The 21,339-nt window shown below is 47.2% G+C and overlaps 1 protein-coding gene across 14 annotated transcripts in view; it reads left to right on the top strand.

Moving 5' to 3' along the window:
- The first annotated feature begins 5,819 nt into the window (after positions 1–5,819).
- The window catches only part of LOC119581236 (neuron navigator 3-like), a 160,283-nt gene continuing 144,763 nt past the window's right edge, over positions 5,820–21,339 (top strand). For 10 of the 14 annotated variants that reach the window (XM_037929681.1, XM_037929657.1, XM_037929675.1 and 7 more), the window contains exons 1-2: positions 5,821–5,901; positions 8,440–10,444. In XM_037929681.1, coding sequence (XP_037785609.1) covers positions 9,622–10,444 — 823 coding nt within the window. In that variant the 5' untranslated portion in view covers positions 5,821–5,901; positions 8,440–9,621. Of the gene's footprint in view, positions 5,902–7,080; positions 10,445–21,339 lie in introns of those variants that run through there. The other 4 variants (XM_037929652.1, XM_037929636.1, XM_037929698.1 and 1 more) reach the window with 3 other exon arrangements.

The following is a 21,339-nucleotide window of genomic DNA, read 5'->3' as shown; positions in this document are numbered from 1 at the left end:
ATTCGCATCATACGGCCGCGTCCCTCTTCCCCCCTCCCCTGTCACACTCCCCCCTCCTCCTGGCTTCCCCTGCCACCTCCGGCCATTTGTCTGTGCTTTATGTCCGACATGGCCAACCCCGACACTCGCTCCCTTGCTTTCTCCCTCTCTCTTTCTCGTCCTTTCTTTCTGGTCTCTCTTCTTTCTTTCATTCATTCTTTCATTCATTCATTCATTCTTTCTTTCATTCTTTCATTCATTCTTTCATTCATTCTTTCATTCATTCATTCATTCTTTCTTTCATTCTTTCATTCATTCTTTCATTCATTCTTTCTTTCTTTCTCTCTTTCCTTCTCTCTTTCCTTCTCTCTCTCTCTCTCTCTCTCTCTCTCTCTCTCTCTCTCTCTCTCTCTCTCTCTCTCTCTCTCTCTTCTCTCAGATAGTTCTAGTTCCGCTCTCACGTTTCCCTTCTTTTCCCACGTTTGGGCATTCATTCATATTCCAAACATTACATTCACAATGTATAAACGGCTGAGCACACCCCCTGCCGTTTTTCTTGGCCGGACCCCAGCGTGTGTCTCTGTTCCAGTCCCATCTCACCCCCTCCCCTTCCCCTCCCTTCCCCTCCCTTCCCCTCATGCCCTCTAGTTGTTCCTCATGGCCGTCATGTTCTGTGTAACTCGATACTTCATATAATCATGACTTTCCCTTCACCTCCTCCTGAATTCCTCCTCCATCGTTCATCTCCTCCCCCTCCCTCTTCCCCTCCTCCTCCCCCTCACCCTTCCTCAGCATATAGTACTGCCAGGGATTTCTGAAGCACATTCTTTCGTAGTTCTCTGTCCCCCATCGATCACTTTGAAACTACCCTCGCTTCCTCCCGCCATCGCTGTGGGTATCTCTCGCTTTCCTTTCGTTATTATTCCCCTGTTACCCCTCATTTGCCATCGCCATATTGTGTCTCTGTTTATTTCGTCGTTTCCTTGTTTGCTCGTTTCCCTCCTCTTCTCATGGGACCAGAGATACACAATCACCTCTGTGTGGCTGGGGAACGTGTCACGATCTCCGGCTCCCACCTTTTTCTTCTCTCTACTTCTCTCATATTTCTATATATATTATATATATATATATATATATATATATATATGTATGTATTTACACACACACACACACACACGCACGTACACAGCGCACACACACACACACACACACACAAAAATATATATATATATATATATATATATATATATATATATATATATATAGAGAGAGAGAGAGAGAGAGAGAGAGAGAGAGAGAGGTGTGTGTTTGTGTTTTCTTTTGTCTCTCTCTCTCTCTCCTCTCTCTCTCTCTCTCCTCTTCCTCTCTCTCTCTCTCTCTCCTCTCTCTCTCTCTCTCTCTCCCTCTCTCTCCCTCTCCCTCTCCCTATCCATCTCCCCCCCCTCTCTCTCTCTCTCTCTCTCTCTCCTCCTCTCTCTCTCTCTCTTCTCTCTCCCCTCTCTCTCTCTCTCTCTCTCTCCCATCCCTCTCCTCTCTCTCTCTCTATCCTCTATCCATCTATCTATCTATCTCTATCTCTCTCGTCCTCTTTCCCTTTCTTTCTGTCTCTTCCTCTTTCCCCTTCTTTTCCTCCTCCTCTTCCTCTACCTCTGTGTCCCTCTCGCTATGCGGATCCATTTTCTTTTCCGGACATTCTCGCATGTTTATGTCAACCATCGCCCACGAAGACGGGTAAATGGTGGGTTGTCAGATATAACAGTGAAATATCGCATCACCTTTTTGGCCAATCGGTGGGCGGCGGAGTTGTCGCTGTCATTTTCTTTGTCAGTTTTTTTTCTCCGTCTGTCATTTTCTTCGCCACTTTTCCTTCTTGACATTTTCGTTTTCACTTTCTCTCCGTCAGTTATTTTCTTCGCTACTTTTTTTTCTTTTTTTTTTGTCATTTTCTTTGCCATTTTTTCTTTATCTGTATTTTCTTCGCTACTCTTTCTCCTTGTCATTTTCTTGTCACTTTTATTCTTCGCCTGTCATTTTCTTTATCATAGTTTCTTATTCGGCCATTTTCTATATAATTTTTGATTGTTTTGTAGTTGTAATTCTGTAATTTCTGTCAGTTTATCTTCTATTTTTTTGTTACGTTTTTTTTGGTCTCCTATTCTCTCTGCCCTTTTTTCTTCTGTCATTCTCTCAGTCACTTTTTGTCCTCTGCCTTTCCTGCTTGAAGCGACTAAGCAGCGGGTTTCGATGATGAAATGTAAAATCGATAGTGAGCGGGATTGAAATAGCCCCGCGTTTTCCTTTGTACACAAATCCCTTTTGTATCCAGATTTCATTAGATCTTTCGCCTGAGCGTCCCTTCTTTATTCCGTACGTCTTTCTCCGCTAATGGATGGAGAGAAAGAAGGGAATGGACGGCGGGGATTCCCAGGGAGAAGAAGGCTTTACTGAGAATCAACAAAAAAGCGAATTGTCGTATGATTGTATGATTGTAGGGGACGATTTTTTCTACCCCCCCTCCCCCGCTGTTACTCCTGCCCTCCTTTTCTTCTTGGTTGACTGGGTTTATTGGGTGTTGGATCCACTTATGGGATTTTCCTGAGAGGTAATTCGGTTTGGGATGTTCGGCTCGGCTTTGGATTCCCGTGTGAATGCGTAATGCCCCTTCGTGAATCTGTATGTTTTTTTATTTCTTTGCTTATTTTTCTTTCTACTTTTTTATTCTACATTTTTTTTCGTTCGATCTGTAACTACCCATTTTATTTCGTACGAGCTGTAACATTAAAGATTCGCGGTGGTCTTTTTTTACGTATGCTTATTTCGAGACCGCTGTAAAACTATTCGGGAGCAAATGGCATTTGAATATTAACGCGCACCGAATCTCATTTATCCGAATCGCATATGTAGCATTAAAGCTAATCTATTTAAAGTTGCGTCACCACGAGCAGCAAGACCTCACCGGTGTAGTAGAGTTGGCGAAACGCGCGCTGTCGAAGGTAGTGCTTGAACTGGCTGTCGTTCAGGGTCGTAGGTGAAGTACCTGTCTGAATGCAGTCACTCGCGCGCGCTGAGACGACCCCGCCGCCCACTCGAAGGCACGCATTCGCTCGTCCTCGCACCCGGTGTATTGATGTCTATCGAGGCTCTACATCTCCCTTAATCCAGCGTTTTATCGTCTCTCTCCGCGAGTGCACTCTCTTCGCCCTCCCTTTGTCATGATTGCGAGCGCTCTGCCTCGCTCTCCCCGCCCTCGCCGTGCTCTGGCGCAGGCGGAGGCGAGCTTCGAGTCTAGTGCGTGGCTTTGGTTGTTTTGGTTTGTAGTTTAGGGGATTTTTGCGCGTTTCTAGAAAAAAAAATCTGTTGTTGATTCATTTTGAGAGGATACGTATTGTGGCATTTATTTCATAAAACAGCGAGTGCCGAAAATGGCACACTGGACAGCACCGCATGTGGCCAATATCGAAAAAGGATAAAGCGACAAGTCATGCAAAAATTATACTCAAATTTCTAAAAATCGTAGATTATTATTTTTTTCTGAAGTTGAGAGTAGAAAGGGGGGTAATCCCCTTCCTTCCTCCTCCTCCACTATCACTGCGTCATCCCCCTCATCGTATCATCATCGTCATGCTTTTCATTCTAACTCTTTTCTCTCCCTCACCCTTCATCACTTCCTTCTCCTCCCTCTCCTCCTTCTCCTCCTCCTCCTCCTCCTCCTCCTTCTCATCATCATCATCATCATCATCATCATCATCATCATCATCATCATCATCATCATCATCATCATCATCATCATCATCATCATCATCATCATCTCCTCCATCTCCATTTCCTCCTCCTCCTCTTCCCCCTCCCCCTCCCCTGGCCCCCTAGACGATGGCCAAAGAGGTCGTGTCGGTGGCGGCGTCGGAGGCAGCCAGCACGACCACGATAAGCTGTGGCTGCTATTGATCCGCGTGATAGTATTGCACACACAAGAGGCGTAATTGAATGGCTTGAGAGGTCGTCATCGCGGCCCCTCGAGTCGTCGTACGCGATAATGGCCCCGAGAGAAAACTGTTGATTATTATTATTATTTTTTTTTATTATTATTATTATTTTTTTTTTTTTGGGGGGGGGGTTATGCAGAGTATACACATTCTCTGGGTATCTTTTTTATATCTATAAGTTGAGGGTTTTCGCAGGTATTTATTTTTTTTATAGGATTTGTGGAGCGATTTTTTTAAAAATCTTCAGACGGGGAGTAATATAAAAGTCTCATTGGATATTTATTTATGAGATACTTGATATGCAAATCAGCTGACCTTGAATGGAAAACGAGCGATTAAGAGAGGATGTTGCCCGAGAAGAGAAATGTTTGTACAAAATTATTCACTTTGTGTGTTTGCTCTTTATTTGAACTCCCGATCGAGAAGATAATGGTATTGTGATATATTGCGCTATAATTGTCGAAACATATTCACAGAACTAACGGACACACTCATATACTAGTGTGTGTGTGTGTGTGTGTGTGTGTGTGTGTGTGTGTGTGTGTGTGTGTGTGTGTGTGTGTGTGTTTTGGGGGGTAGGGGGACGTATTTTTTTATATTATTGCACTTATTTTTGTGTATTTATTTCCTGTTTATTTATTTGCTTACTTTCTTAACTTTTATTATTATTATTTTGTATGAGTATGTTTTCATTTGTGTGTGTGTGTGTGTGTGTGTGTCTGTGTGTGTGTGTGTGTGTGTGTGTGTGTGTGTGTGTGTGTGTGTGTGAATCTGCGTCTGTATGATCTGTTAAAAGCAATACCCATGCGTCTCAGCCTGTGCAACTCTGCCCTTACGTCTGCCATCGGTCCACGAGGGTGAGCGGTATAGGGTAAGTCAGATTTCTCGATAATTACCCATTTCCGTGCAGGCGCATGTGCCCGTGCATGACCCAGTGCAGTCACCATCAGGATCATGGCAACAGTGTCCATTACACGGCCTCCACACCATTGTTGCCACACAATTGCAGTGTTTACGCTGGGCCTCTCGCCTCATTGTTCGGGACATAGTGCTCAGTTTTTACGGTCTAAGTTGCGTCAGTTTTGCCTGTATATTTTTCGTAGTATTTTGTGGGCCCGTCTGCCGCATCCGTCATTTGCCTGTCTTATGACGATCTCATGAATGCATGACAGATGATACAAGATAACTGTTATCATGCACCTCCACCTCGACATGCACAGGCGGTCTCGTAGGCTGAGAATGAGTGTATATATCAGGTCGAGACTGGATTTGACGTAATCTTTGCAGCATCTTTTTTTGCACTGCCTTATCTTGTATAGTAAAGTCTTATTAAATTAATTCTGGCGCCGACAGGGCTAAAATTTGTTTCTCAGGCCAGATCGATGCGTCTGCGTACGGAAGGCGTGGCTGGAAGAGCACGGCCAGTCTGGCAGTTTCCCCTCTCCATATGGAACGACACACACACGTACTATTAAATCACGGGAGTTTTTCAGGGTGCAAACAAGGGTCTGGACTGCAAACTGGGGGTGAATTTAACACCAAAATTGGGTTAATGAGTGTGTAGGTCTGTGTGGGTTTTAAACACACAGAATCATGCTTGCTCGGATATCGCGAGTCTGAGGCGCCCGAGGATGTGCCAGGTGGTGATTTTGGTCTCTTATTACATACTCTGGTGTCTATTGTGGGGCGACTAGCTATAATTTCTGAGACTGCTTTTTATTCATTTAAGAAAATTCTTCCTTTTCTCAGTTAAATCGAATTTGTCTTGATTAATAGAAAATTAGGGAGGAAAATCCGACGCGGCAACTCGACTACCCATCGGAGGTTTGCTGCCTCACTGTAGTGTTCCCCTCAGTTTGGCTTCAGTCGTGACGCGGAAAGTACGCCGTCTCCTCTTCCGGATTATACTTGAATTAACGAAACTCGCTTATCATTTGTTGTACGTTTATTTAGGCTGTGTCATGTTTTTGATATCCGATTTTTAAACATTTTTTTCAACAGTAATCAGGAAAAACGAGTGAAATAAGTGCTATAGAAAAACACCGCGTTTAAAAGTATTAATCGAAGAGACTTTATTAGTGAGAGCATTTTCCCCTCAAGAACGAATTTGACGTTTTCGCATCTTCCGGGCGTCCCACCCCTCCCCGGGGGGAAGGCCAGCGATCCAAAGCCAAGAGTGTCCTTAGAGGGTTCCTTAGGGAGCGCGATAACAGTCCATGTGGCCAATTCGGGAATATCTGCTGAGCATCACACCTGGTGACCTCCTGAACTGGTTTTTCTCTCTGCTGATCATGTTCTTTGTTCTGCTGTCCCTGCTTTTGCTGCCGGCGCTCATGAGGGGACTGTAACCGCGATGGGGAGAAACATTAGCCGTGCCTGGGTGCCCGAGCAGTGCCTCTGTGCTTTCAGATTCCGTGGACAGAAAATGGGATGAGTCCTGCACAAGAGCGTTTATGCCGAAGTGAGAGGAGGGAGCTCGGAGGGAATTCAGCAGTGCGACAGCGACGGCTCAGCACGACCTGTTCACCCGTTGTACTGTGCTGAAGCGTCGGGCGTCCTTAATGACGCGTGGCCTCACAATTGGCGTTCATGAGCTGAATTATCATCCACGCTGAAGAGTTGGGTTACTGAACTCGTTTTTATTTCCTTGTTGGGAGAATCCTGTCTCTTGCCCTACACACCGTCTTCCGTTTCCTTTATCCTCAGTCTCCTTGACTCCTCCTCCTTTTCCTTCGCTGCCTCTTCCCCTTCCCCTTCACCAGCTCTCCCCAGTGCCTGCTGCATCTCTGTTCAGATAAAGCAAATCCTGAGTGACGGTCACCCCGAGCTCACACCCTCAACGCTCACCCTTCTCTCTCCTCTCTTTTTCCTGCTCTCCTCTCTTCGTTTTCCCCCTGATTGTCCCTCAGCGCCTCCTGCAGGTACCTCAGGCTCGGCCACTGCAGGAGGTCCCGCATCGTGGCACGCATATCCAAGACGGGAAGAATTATTTGCTTGTAGAAACTTCCACGAAGATACAGCTCCGAGTTTCCTTTTTCTGAACTCGTGTTTTTTTACGAACTCCGTCACGGGAAGCTCGCAGCCGACCCCCCCCCCCCCCTGTCATTTTGTGATGGAGAAGAAAAGAGGAAAATGCGTGTCCGAAATGCCTTCCACATATCGGAAGTGTTGATGTGAAAGACACACACTGTAGAACTTTATTATGATTTAAGCGAGACTTACTCTCCAGCGATAACTGACAATCCCCTCCTGTTTCCGTTGTTAGTTGTAGCAGATTGTTAGACCTCCCTCTGTGCGCGAGTGAGGGGCGGTGATTCATTCCCCTCAGATCCAGCTACCACGCGACCGATTCGAGGGAAGCTGGAAGACGAACAAGGCGAAAGAACAAAAGAGAACGGCCAGAGAGTAGATGCAAAACTCTGGGTAAACAAGAATAGGACAATACCAGGTTGCCTTTTTTAAATACCGAATTGTATTTCGGATAAAGAGCGATATTGGCCTTCAGGCAGCACTCTTGAGCTCCGCCATTTTTATTTATATTTGACAATTTTTTGGAGAGCCTGAATGAGCTCTTTTTTAGGGAGGGAGGGGATTCAGATATTATAGACTAGAAAGACCCAGAATATATGCCCTGGAAAAAATACATTCCGAGATATAAAGAAGGGAAACAGCGCACAAGCCAATAAAGTGATGCGTCACTCGCCCGTTTGTTGTAACACGACCGCCTCCCCTTCCCGTTCTCCTGCCTCCCCATCCCCCTCCCTTCCATCAAGATGAGGGGAAGACCAAGGGAAGCTGAGCGTAAGTGATAATTCATCGGGGAAACATCGATGATAAACCTAACGAATCGCCCGGCATGAGTAACTCGAGATGAATCGAGGCCAATGGTGCATTGGAGGCAGTCAGAGGCATCTAGAGGCCCAGTCAGTTCAGTTACAGTGAAATAAATACAGAACACCATTTTCATGCAAAAAGGAAAGAAAGAAATATTTGAAAAGAGGCCCTCGAAGGCAGTGACAGTGAATGAGTGACTTAGTATGGCCCTGACCCTGCACACGAAAAAAGCGTTAAGATCGGCTAATGGACAGAACTGTAATTTTACTTAAAGGAACTCTTAAAACTACTCAAAACTATTTAGCCTCACTAAACTTTTTGCGTTCTGCTTCCGCGTCGGGTTGCGGGGTCATGTCAGACTGAGGCTCGAGTTACTTTGGAAAAGTCATCGAGTCGTTTAATCGAGGCCAGCGGCGAAAGGACCCAGAGTGTGGACGTAGCAGCACCCCTTCGAAAGCAAACTAACCGTGGAAACTTGAGAGGGAATAGTAATCAGGCCTTCGGAGGGACTCGCGCGTCGTCCCCCGCTGGGAGGGAATCCGTCTCGACGTTACATGAATTTGAGGAGTTGTAGACTCATTGATTTTTGTTTCTTGTGCGATGGTATAACCCACCTCAGAAGTTAGCTTTTTTGTTATTGCAGACCCGAAATGCCAAAAGCAAAACTGATTAATTAGTGAAAAGGTAACATTGTTTTATGTTCTGAGTTGAGTTCGTGAGCAATAAGAAAAAAAAGAATATCGACTTGCGTTTCTGCAGAAAAGAACGAGAAACTTGTTCAGAGACACGAAATCCGCATGATATTCCGAAAGGGAATTTATGGTCGATACCTGGGCACAGGTCTACGATGCAGCTTTGAAAGGCGTGGATAGATCCGACGTTGCTGGTGAAGGGCACGCGTATCGCTGAGTGTAAGTATTCACTGGATGAGCATCTAGTCATGAGCAAGGCGGATGGAATGCCAGGAATAGAACCTTCCCCGAGCTTTCTTGAGTCGGATGAGAACGTGAGAGCAGGTCCTTTCTGTGATTCGCTCTTTTGTAACTACGTGTGACTCAATAACCGTGCATGGCCGGAGTGCCAAGAATAAAACACTAACTGGAGAGCTGAGAGGAGAAAAGAAGCACAATAGAGCCGAGCTCCCCTTCCCTCGTGTGTAGCGCCTAGCAACCCCCAATTGCAGCGAGGAAAGGACGCCGCTGTGAGGGGAGGACGCGGCCTGCCTCTGTCCACCAGCCAAACAGTCCTTCCCCTCATGACAGAAGCCTGACTCTCCTGTCCTGCAGGATCGTCCGCCTTTCATCCTACCCCGGGGAGGGTACTGGTGCCCGTCGACAGAGCCGGGGCATGATTGCTAAGGCCGTATGGCGCAGCGACCTTCGACGCCTGACTGACGTTCGGTAATGGTTGTTATTCCAGAAAATGAGACTCGAGAACATTTCATTTCCACCAAGATTTATTGCGCAACAGATTAGCGTGTTTGACGAATATTGCGAGCTAGATATTTTGTGATCATTGGGATACACGGTCCCGGGAGACGTGTATGAACGGCCGATACACAAATTCTGGGTAATTTTACGACTGGATGCAGATAGCTCCTGTGATTGAGGATGGCCGTCATGACTGGTGCAAGCTCGCTCAGGACGTCACGGGGGCCGACGGACGCCGCGCAGTCTGCAGCCTCTTGGCCGCTGGCGGGAGTTGTCTGAGAGGCCACCGCGACTCCACCGCGAAACAGAAGGAGGTCTGTCCGTGAGCGCAGAGGATTCCGCTCACTGATTATTTATTTAGCATTAGCCAGCAGTGAGAACGCCGACGGAGCGAGATGGCGCCCATGTTCTGCACGAAGTTGTTTAACTGGAAGCCGAAGGGCAAGAAGGACGGGGCTCCCAGGCCGCACTTGGACACCGTCTTCCCCGAACCGCAGGACGAGGGGGAGGCGTGTCCCTATTGGACCCACGTGGCATGCAATCCCCCGCCGCCTCCGCCCTCGCGCCCGCACACGCCTACTCACGCCCGTACCCAGCCGACGCCGCCGCCCCTCCCCCCGCACCACCCTGGCAGTCCCGTGCACCACCAGCCGCAGCCGCGCTCGCCGGCCACGCACCGCCGCGCCCACGCCCGCAACCACCTTCCGTATGGCTACAGCAGCACCTATAACAGCCCCTACCAGAGCCCACATCAAAGCCCAGGCCCCAACAGCCCAGTCAACCACAGCCCACACCACTTTACCCCCATCCACCACAGCCCTGCACATTGCAGCCCCGCGCACTGTAGCCCTGTGCATCCTAACCAAGGCTACAACAGCCCAGTCCACGTCAACCAAGGCTACAACAGCCCAGTCCACGTCAACCAAGGCTACAACAGTCCGGTCCGCCAGAGCCCAATCCACACCAATCAAGGATGCAACAGCCCGGCCCACCAAAGCCCAGTGCACCACAGTTCCGGCTACAACAGCCCGGTCCACGTCAACCAAGGCTACAACAGCCCGATTCACCCCACCCCGGTCCACCCCAGCCCGGTGTACCCGAGTCAAAACTACAACAACACGATGCACCACCGCGGGTACATTCTGGAGAGCAACTACTGCCAGCCGTTGCCCCCTCCCCCGCCGCAGCGGCCGCCGCCTCCTATACCGGGAACTGAAGGTAACGTATTGAGTTGCACTGTCCAAGTTCACTTAATGATTGCTCAATTAGTTTTTTTCCAGTCCCTTTCGTCCGCGACCTAAGTAATAGTAATGAAAGCAAATACTGATAATAAAAAAAGAGACGATTGTGGTGATAAAGTTCCATATTTATTATTTGTAACCTTAGATAGTGTTTTATAGTAAATATTTATTTATATATTTTAAGATCAGAAATATCTACATATGCAACTGAAACGATACCTATTCAGCTGCAAAATTACGGATAATTTTCACTTGACGTTTTTACTCTCTCCTCGCCCTGACGTGAAGGACACTCGAAAAGCGTGTTGCGGCATTAATCTTTCCTCCGATTATGCTAATTAACTTTTTAAAATTAATGTTAATATCAACATCGTGTAATATTTTTGTGATTTAACTTTTTTTAATGGTGATGGTAAGACGAGAAAAGAAGAAACTCGTATGTGAGAAATTTTGTCGTAGGTTTCCCCACCTAGTCGACGGGCGGGTGATAAGTGATCATTCCCCGCACGCTGGGATTATCACCCTAACTCTTATTGCTTATTTCAGGGGGTATTGGTTACATTATCCAGGGCAGAAAATGGGAAATTCGGTAGGGACAGCTGCAGTGTGTGTGGAAGAGGGGGAGGGAGGCGATATCTGGACTATAAGCTTTTTCGTTATCCTTTTCCTCCTCTTTCATTCATCCTTATCATCACCACCATCATCGTCATCGTCATCATCATCATCATCATCATCATCATCATCATCATCATCATCATCATCATCATCATCATCATCATCATCATCATCATCATCATCATCATCATCATCATCATCATCATCATCATCATCATCACCATTATCATCATCATCATCATCATATGATCACCACCACCACCACCCCACCACCACCGCCACCACCACCACCACCCCACCACCCCACCACCACCACCACCACCACCACCACCACCACCACCACCACCACCACCACCACCACCACCATCATTATCACCATCAACTCGCCCTTCAATAGAAAGTTCATGACAAGGGTACGTTTCACAAAGTAAACCCGGGATTAATGTAAAAAAAAATATATATATATAAAATCAACATATAATTAGATCAGTTTGCTCTTAGTCATAAAAAAAAGGAAAAAAAGGGGGGAGGGGGTTAGAAGGAGAGAAATTTGAATGTTATGAATACACCGCAGGTTCAAGGATCTCTTATTGGGAAAAGGATCAGCCTTCATTAAGGGACACGGGAATTAATGAGTTTCTCCAGCGTCTTGCAAGGAAATTCAGACGCCAGACGCTCGCGGAAGGAATAATTTGATAAATAGGTAAATGTTAGGGATGAGAATATTGATAATTATGTTAATGATGATATTGATGATGGTAACACGGCAGTGATCCTAAGAATAATATGAACGGAAGTGCTGATGATAATAATAGGAAGAATCTTAGTGAGGGTGAAAACAGAAATAACAAAGACTACAAGTAGCGAAAACGTTCATAGTAATAATAATAAATCGAGTGAATAATATCGTATAATGACGACAATGATGATACTAAAGGAGATCAATAGTTAAATGGAAGGGTTTTACGTCGCGCTAGCAAATGAAGGATTTCGCCGTATTGATTGCAGGTGTGCAGGCGTGCAGGGCTGTTCATGACCGTATATTGATCCGTGCATGTTCCGTTGTGAAATGCTGGACATTTTTCCTTGTAGGGCGTCGTGAAGGGAAAGTTTTGTTTTGTTTGTTTGTTTTATTGATTTGCTTAATGTTTTTGACGGTTATTTTTTTTCTTATTGTTATTATCATTATTTTAGTAACCCACGTTAATGTTTTTTCTTTCTCTCTCTCTTTTTTTGAATGGGAAGGTTTTCGTCATCGCCATCTTATTGCCTTTGTCAGTGCTAATGTCGTTGCAATCTTCATTAGTATCATCATTATGGAAAGGTCAGGCGATGCCGTATGGACCTTTTCATTGCAGCACGCGCGGGGTGTTTACAATAGCCAATTTTGGTTGTCCTTATTTCTTTCATTCTTTATTCTCCTCCTTTACAAATGTGACGAATAAATCGGAGGCAGGTCCTGATTGGCAAGAAAAACAGTTACAACACAGACGTCAGCCGAAGTGTCGCTGGAGAGCAATGACGGGGTGGCAGACTCGACATGGCGCTGAGACACAGGTGTGCCATCGCGAGCCATCTGGCGGAGGTTCGGGTGATCATCAGCCTCATCTAAGAGAACCTCCCCCTCTCCGCCCCCCTACCATCCCCTCCACCCCTCGCGCGATCTTTATGCCTCGCCCTCAAGTCTCTATTTCATCCTCGGGATCATATCTGTGTTCTTTGTTCTCTCGGTTTGCCAGCGTCGTCTCCCCTCCTTCCCCTTTCTCTGCACTCTCTCTCCTCCATCATCTTTCTCCCTCCTCCTCGCCGAGTACCATCTCGCTTAGGCCTATGAGTCTCTTTTAAGCATGCTTCCCCGTGTAAGCGAGCATCTGGCAGTACGTTGGTGTGATTGCGGAATGGTGGAACATTTGTTTTGGTGGAACGTTTTGTTGCGACATGGCGGCGGTAGGGCGGTGATGGAGACGGCCCGTGTGTCCGGGCTATTCGGCATTTTTCGGAGTTTGGACATTTTTGCCGGTCGTAAGCTGTGGTGGTTGACACGAGCAATGGTAAGGGAAGGGGCGTGCAGGGGAGAAAGAGGGGGAGGGGGGAATCCTCGAGGTCGCCGGTATGCACACTGGTCGGCTGCGGCGGCAGTCTGAGATGCCTAAGGATATAGGGAAAACCTCCCCTGAATATTGCAGCCGGCGTGAAATTCGGGTTTTATTTTTACATATAGTCGCTGGTTTTGCTGTCGATGCGATTGAGGAGCGCGGCGATGGGGAGGGAAACTATGCGGCCAATTACAATGGGGTCGGGAAAAGAGGAACGGAGTGTAAGGGAGAGGGAGAGGGAGAGGGAAGGGTGATGTGTGGGGGAAAAGAACAGGGGAAAGAAAAGATGTAAAGGACACTCAGGAGAAGGAAGAGAGAAAGAGTGAATTGAAGAGGGAAGTGGAGAGGAAGCGGATAAAGGCAAGACATCGACGAGGAAGACAAAGAAACAGAATAAAGATGGCAAGGTAAAGAAAAGAGAGCGCGAAAGAGGAGAGGACGAGGAAGGGCGAGAGGCTTTCAGCGAGTGCTTTTGATGGTAGCTTGAGCTGCCTAAAAGTAAGAGGGGAAAGAGTTTCTGGAAAACGGGTTTCCGGCCTCGCTCTGGAACACGAGTTCTGGTTAGACTTAAAGATGACGAAGCCGTCTGGGGGGTATTACAGTGCTATAACGGGGTGGTTGGACGATGATAGACGAGGAGACATGAATGGGATGAATGGGTACAACAAGGGAAGAAGGTGAAAATGTTCTTTCCCTTGGCCATTAAGAAAAAAATATTTATTTATTTATTTTTATCTTCTTCTTATTTTTTTTATCATTTCCCTCCACGACTTTGCCATCAGCTTAATGGGGTTTAATTGGCTACTCCTGTGAAGCGTGGAAAGACTTCTCCAGCGAATGGATGAAGTTTAAAGTCTTTTGGCCTCTTAAATGAAGGGGTTACCCCTCTGTCCACTTTTCCCTCCCGTCTGTTTTCCTGTTTTCTCTTACAGATATATATATATATATATATATATATATATATATATATATATATATATATATATATATATATATATATATATAAATAAGAGAGAGAGAGAGAGAGAGAGAGAGAGAGAGAGAGAGAGAGAGAGAGAGAGAGAGAGAGAGAGAGAGAGAGAGAGAGAGAGAGAGATGATATTATATATATGTGTGTGTGTGTGCATAGGGAGGGAGGGAGGGAGAGAAGGACGAAAGGAGGGAGGGAGGGAGGGAGAGAGGGACGAAGGAGGGAGTGAGAGAGGGAGGGAGAGAGGAGGGAGGGACAGAGGGAGGGAGGGAGGGAGGGATGGAGGGAGAGAGGGAGGGAGAGGGAGGGAGGGAGAGAGGGAGGGAGGGAGGGAGGGAGGGAGAGAGAGAGAGAGAGAGAGAGAGAGAGAGAGAGAGAGAGAGAGAGAGAGAGAGAGAGAGAGAGAGAGAGAGATGGAGAAAGAGAAAGGGAAAGACGTATAGGAAAGAGAAAGAGAAAGAGAAAGAAGGAAAAAAGAAAATCGGGCACAGAATATATAGTCTGAAAAGGGGGCCCAAATGACCATCATTACTCGTGTCGTTTTTCCTCGAGCCAACGCGCCGGAGCGTGGCGGAGACTCCGGGGCTGGCCAGGAAGATGACTCAGACGATCCAGGAAGTGCTTCTTAGGCTTGTTTTAGGGAGTCACTGGGGGTTTCACTTGGCCCGCGAGATCAGGGGCAAGAGGCATAGGAGGGTCAGGCGATAACTGGTGTGTCACTTGATGGGTATGGTCGGGCAGGTTGTTATCGTGCATGATGGCAGTGACAGGCGATTGTTTAGTGGTCTCTCTCAGCTGGTTTCATTTATTTATTCGCAAGTTTCATGTAATTTGTGTCTGTCTGGCTCCCTCCCTCCCTCCCTCCCTCCCTCCCTCCCTCCCTCCCTCCTTCCCCCCTCTCTCTCTCTCTCTCTCTCTCTCCCTCTCTCTCTCTCTCTCTCTCTCTCTCTCTCTCTCTCTCTCTCTCTCTCTCCTCTCTCTCTCTCTCTCTCTCTCTCTCCCTCTCTCTCTCTCCCTCTCCTTTTCCCCCTCTCCCTCTCTCCCTCCCTCCCATTCCTCTCATTAATTAAGACTCGTGAAAGTCGCTTCCGTGGGGCGTCGCAGCTCGGAGACGTGCAAGACCGAGAGGCAAAGAGCTGCCACTCTCCCAAATCCCTCCCGCTCACAGAGGGCCGGAAAAAACCCTTTTAAGGGAAAACTTTTTTCAAAGGGGCTTACCCGGCAAGGCCATTCTTTGCGTTCACGGATTAGATCGATTTTGGCCTCCGGCGTCGATAGCGATTTGCGAGAGGCGGCCCTTTTGCCGTGAGGGAATGCTCCTTCTCTTTTGTTCATCAAGTTTATTGTCTGTATGGTTCTGCTGAAGAGGCGAGGAAATGGCGTGTCCGTGGGCGGTGGGCGACGAGGAGGTAGAGTCCGCCACGCTGCCGTCGCGTGCGCTTTTCACGTTGGAGTCTGCGTGACTTGGCCGAGCCTCCGAGATGATACCAGGGAAAATCTCCGTCGCAAAACATGCAACAGGCCTTTTAGGGTAAACGTGTTCGGTTTAGTTAGGGTGATCTTGTAAGGAAAATGGTCTCCCTGCTACGCAACAAGGAAAATGGAAGTTTGCACCTTTCAGAATGTATAATTTTTCTGTACATATAGAATTCTCTCTCTCTCTCTCTCTCTCTCTCTCTCTCTCTCTCTCTCTCTCTCTCTCTCTCTATATTATATATATATATATATTATATATATATAAATTTATATATATATACCATATATATATATATATATATATATTTTTATATTAAAAAATTTATAATATTATATATTCAACACCGCTTCCACACACCCTTACACACCCCACTTAAAAACCCCAAAACCCCTCACCACAAAAACCACACACACCCAACACACCACACACCACACACACCACACACACACACACACACACACACGCGCGCACGCACAAGGACTTGCAAGCCCGACCAGAGACGAGGGTGGCCTCCCCGTCTCCCAGAATCACAATATCACCTCATCAGAGGCACTTAACGCCGTATCTGCACAGCGCCATTGTATCGGCAGCGCTCGCGGGTTCTCGATTTTTGTGGGGGATTTATTGAAAGTCTCGATCCTTCGTCGGGAATATTGGTTCTGAAGGCTTATAAGGCACAGACTGACAATTACATTAGCATAGTGCGAGAGGGGAATCTTCGCTGATAAGATGGGAGACGCTGAGAAAAGAGCCGCTATTCTTTAATGTAATTTTTGGAAAGGTTATTTCAGTTAACACGCGCGCGCGCACGTATGTATGTGTATAGGGAGGAGAGGGAGAGGGAGAGGGATAGAGGAAAAAGGAAGAAGAGGGATGAAGAGGGATAAGAGAGGGATAGAAGAGGGAGAGAGAGGGGTGAAGAGGGATAGAGAGAGGGGGTGAGAGAGGGATAGAGAGGGGATAGAGGAGGGTAAGGAGGGATAGAGAAGGGATAGAGAGAGGGGTAGAGGGGGATAAGAGAGGCGAAGGGGGAAGAGAGGGAAGAGAGAGGGAGAGAGAGAGGGGGGAGGGAGGGAAGAGGAGGGAAAGAGAGGGAGAGAGAGAGGGAGAGAGAGGGGAGAGGGGAGAGGGAGAGGGGGAGAGGAGAGAGAGAGAGAGGGGAGAGGAGACAGAGAAAAGAGAGAGAGAGAGAGAGAGAGGGGAGGGAGAGAGAGAGAGAGAGGGAAGAGAGAGAGAGAGGAGAGAGAGAGAAGCGGAGAGGAGAGAGAGAGAAGAGAGAGGGGGAAAGAGGGAAAAGGGAAGAGGAAAAGGGGGGAAGGGAAGAGGGAAAGGGAGAGGGAGAGAGAGAGAGAGAGGGAGAGAGAGAGAGAGAGAAAAGGGGGACTTGAATGTAAGTGAGAGTCAGAGTGTGTGTGTGTGTGTGTGTGTGTGTGTGTATGTGTTTTTGTGTGTGTGGAGAGAGAGAGGGAGGGAGGAGAGAGGAGGAGGAGAGAAGAGGAAGAGGAGAGAGAGAGAGAGAGAGAGAGGGGAGAGAGAGAGAGAGAGAGAGAGAGAGAGAGGAGAGAGAGAGAGAGAGAGAGAGAGAGAGAGTTTCCAAACTTTTATTCATAAGGGGGATGGGAGGAGTGTTAATAAAAGCTTTAAGGAGCCTTTCTGTGCCTTTGAAAACCAACGTTATCCTTAATACAGAGCAGCTTTTTTCTTGGGTCTTGATCTGTGACAAAATGAACTGTCATTGGCTCTTGATTGTCCTTTGCGCTATCATCATCGCCGAAGTCATTGCTGGCGTCATGAGCATGAATAAAAAAAAAGAAGAAAAAAAAAAAACTAGGGCTCAGTAAAGGTGTACTTTCATCATTTAAATTCATCATCACATTTTTCCCAGAGTGACCGTCACTGTCAGTGTAGATGTTGTCAGAACAAATAGACGCGAAAGAGAATTTCTAATGATGGTTTGTGAATGCAAGATGTATATCACTCTCTCTCTTTCTCTCTCTCTCTCTCTCTCTCTCTCTCTCTCTCTCTCTCTCTCTCTCTCTCTCTCTCTCTCTCTCTTTCTCTCTTCCTCTCTTCCTCTCTTCCTCTCTTCCTCTCTTCCTCCCTCTCAGTCAGCATGGATTTTTGCGCAAGTTCATGATGCGATTCACCATCCTCCTGCTATTGATTGAAGACAAGGAAAGAAAATCATAATACGCTTTGCTTCGATTATGCTGGGGAAAAAGGCCCATCCATCCGTCGCCCGGGAATACACGCTAATCGAGACAGATGGTAAGGTAACGTGCGGTTGCTGGGTGTGGCACCTGATTAGTCTTCGCGGGAGGGGCGCTTGCATGCAATTGCTCGCGAAGGAAAGCTGGAAGGGGGGAGGAGGGGGTACTTGGAGAAGAGGGTTATGGGTGTGATTATCCATTAGGTTTGTGGATGTATTAATGGGCAGCGGTGTTTTGTGGCGGTGTGTTCATGGCACGTGTTGTTGCAGAAGGGTTGAGTTGTGTGTGGGAGTGTGTGCGTGTGCGTCCGTGCGTGCATGTGCGTGCGTTTGTGCGCGTATGTGTGTGTGTGTGCGAGAGAGAGAGAGAGAGAGAGAGAGAGAGAGAGAGAGAGAGAGAGAGAGAGAGAGAGAGAGAGAGAGAGAGAGAGAGAGAGAGAGAGAGAGAGAGGGGGGGGGGGGGATCATGTGAGTGTGTAATTTTGTCGTAGTGTGCAAATATATTTTATTAGATATATTTTGTGAGAAAGTCCTTCGGTGTAGCCGTGTTTGTACTTTAAGTGGAAGCTTTTGTTTTGTTAATATTTTATGTCTGGCACAATCCCTTCAGTCAGTGGTTGTGTCGCGACGTCGCGGCTCGGCTGTCGCTGCTGCTCCATGCAAGTGACACGGCCACGCCCTCCGTGGCATCGGGACTCACGTCACGGGGAGTCAGCACAGTTTCTGTATTGATGAAGATCAGTTAAGGCGGAAGAGATGAGCTTTATACCTTGAAAGCCCTCAAGTCCTGACGTGCGCCGGCTTGAGGTGTCTTTCTGTGGCAGGCGACACTGCCGGTGCCTGGCGGAGGGAAGGACAGTGGGCAGGCGGTGCGTGCGGCCGGGGCTCCTTCTCATCACCACTTTAAGTGGAGGTCTGGCCCGGGCACAGTAAACAAGCTCTTGTGTGCACGAACTGCCCCTCCCCCCTCTCCCCAGACCGCCTCTGCGCTTAATCCTTTCCTCTCGCTCCACCTCCTTTCGCGCTGCTCTCTCTCCTCTCTTTCTGGCCCTTCTCCTCCTCCTCCCCTCCTGCTCCTCGATTAGCTAGCCTACACCAGCAAGGCGGGAGGAGGATAAAGTTAGATTACTGGGTGTTTCTTCTTTTATTGCTGCTTCGTCACACTTAGTTTCGCACCATCAGCCGACGCTCGCGCTTGATTTTAGATTCTCGCTCTCCTCATCCACCTCGTCCTCTCGCTCTTCCTTCTCTTCTTCCTTTTATTCCTCCTCCTCCTCCTTTTCTTTCTCCTCCTCCTCCTTCTCCTTCCTTTTTCCTCTTCCTCCTCTTCCTCCAATTCCTCCTCCTCCTCTTCCTCCAATTCCTCCTCCTCCTCCTCCTCCTCCTCCTCCTCCTCCTCCTCCTCCTGCCCTTCTCCTCCCCATCGTACCCCTCTCTTTCTTCCTTCTCTTCCTTCTCACTCTCGTCCTCATCCTCCTCTTCCACCCCTCCCCCTCCCCCTCCCCCTCCCCCGTAAGAAATGCATCCTAATGTAGAGCAAAGTTAGGAGCTTCAGCGTATGATTATATGATTATATCCCTCGCGTTCGTCTCCTCATCTTCACTCGCCTTTCTGCTTAACCTGTTATTTCTTCTCTTCTGCCCTTTTCCTCTCTATCTCTTTCTTTGTGCAACAGCCTCCTTCTCTTCCTCCTTTCTGTCTCCATCTGTTCCTCCTTCATCTCTCCCTCCTTCTATTTCTTCTCGTTATTTTTTCTTTGTCATCGTCGTCCTTTTTCTTCTTGGTGTTTTTTTCTTCTTATTCTTCTTCTTCATCATCATTATATTCTTCTTCTACTCTTTGTCTTGTTTGAAAGTAACTCTTGGAGCCTATTATGCCGAGATGCGAGGCGCTGTAACTTTTAATTGATGGCGAACTGGATGCATATTATGAAGTGGCCCGGCTGTTGTCATCCACCGTATCCACGGTATTAAAGTTTTCCTCTTGATCCTCTTCCTAATCCTCTTTTGCCTTTCCTATTGGCTTTTGTTCTGACGGAAAGTCTAGAACAAGGGGTTTGGGAAGCGTCCTCTCTCTCTCTCTCTCTCTCTCTCTCTCTCTCTCTCTCTCTCTCTCTATATATATATATATATAATATAATATATATATATATATATATATATATATTATATATATATTATTTATATATATATATATATATATATATATATATATATATATATATATATATTGTCTGCCTGTCTATCTGTCGTTCTCTGTCCCACTATTTCTCTTTCCTTTTCTTCCCTTCCCCTTCCCCTTCCCCTTCCCCTTCCCCTTCCCCATCCCATCCTCTTCCCCTTCCTCTTCCCTCCCTCCCTCTCTCCGCGCCAGGTTCCCTCCTTCCTTCCCCTCCTCTCCCTCATGCATATACATACGTAACTCCCGCGGCATGACGAGTTCCTGTCGCCCCGGGAGGAATGGATCCGATTTCCCGGCGAGAGGCCATAATGAGTGAAGTTTGTGTTGTGTGTCTGAAGGAGAGGGAACCGCGGCGCCGCTGGGCCTGGCATCGGTCCTTTTTATAGGTCCCTTCGAGGGACGTTGCCGCTATACAAGGCTGTAGGGAAGCGTATGTTACACCGATCCACGAATGGAAGAAAACGTGTAATTCGTTATCGTTTTCCTTCCACTCCTTATTGTTTTCATTGCCTGGTGGTGATTAATCATACTGCCTTGCTGTCTCGTCTGCCGTGACTGGCGTTATTAATGATGGAGATACCCTTGTGATACAGATTAAAGTTCCAAACGCAGTGTCCTGTTTGTTTTGTGAGTGAAACGTCGGCACGAGCAAGTATTATGTATATCTGTACGTAGTGCTTGCAATACGTTTGTCTGCGCGCTCGCATTCATACACACACACACACACACACACACACACACACACACACACACACACACACACACACACACACACACACACACACACACACACACACACACACACACACACACACACACACACACACACACACACACACACGCACGCACGCACGCACACATTCTTCCCGAGTTTCCCTTGTTAACGAAGACTTATGGGTGAAGCGAGGCGGTCAGATACGTTTCGTAGAGGAAGGTCAACCACTCGATGAGTGTGTAACCTATTTCTAGTCGTTAGCTGTGTGTGTGTGTGTGTGTGTGTGTGTGTGTGTGTGTGTGTGTGTGTGTGTGTGTGTGTGTGTGTGTGTGTGTGTGTGCGTGCTTGTGTTTGTTTGAGGTCTTTTAGAGTAAATTTTGTCGCGTGAGTGAGTGTGAGAGAGAGACCGGATCTTTGTTTTCGTTTTATTATCATAATTTATTTATTTGTTTTATTATTTTTTATTTTATTATTATTATTTTTGTGTTAGAAAATACGCGCTCGTCTGATGATCAAATGATTTACAGAATTCATATAAAAATACTTATTGTCAACCTTGAATCAAAGGATGGAGATAATCAAATCTAGTCAGTGGAAATTCAGTCGCAG

Source organism: Penaeus monodon, chromosome 2 (assembly GCF_015228065.2).
Source record: "Penaeus monodon isolate SGIC_2016 chromosome 2, NSTDA_Pmon_1, whole genome shotgun sequence".
Lineage (NCBI taxonomy): Eukaryota > Metazoa > Arthropoda > Malacostraca > Decapoda > Penaeidae > Penaeus > Penaeus monodon.
Note: the sequence above shows the minus strand (reverse complement) of the source record. Positions and strands in the feature narration are given on the sequence as shown.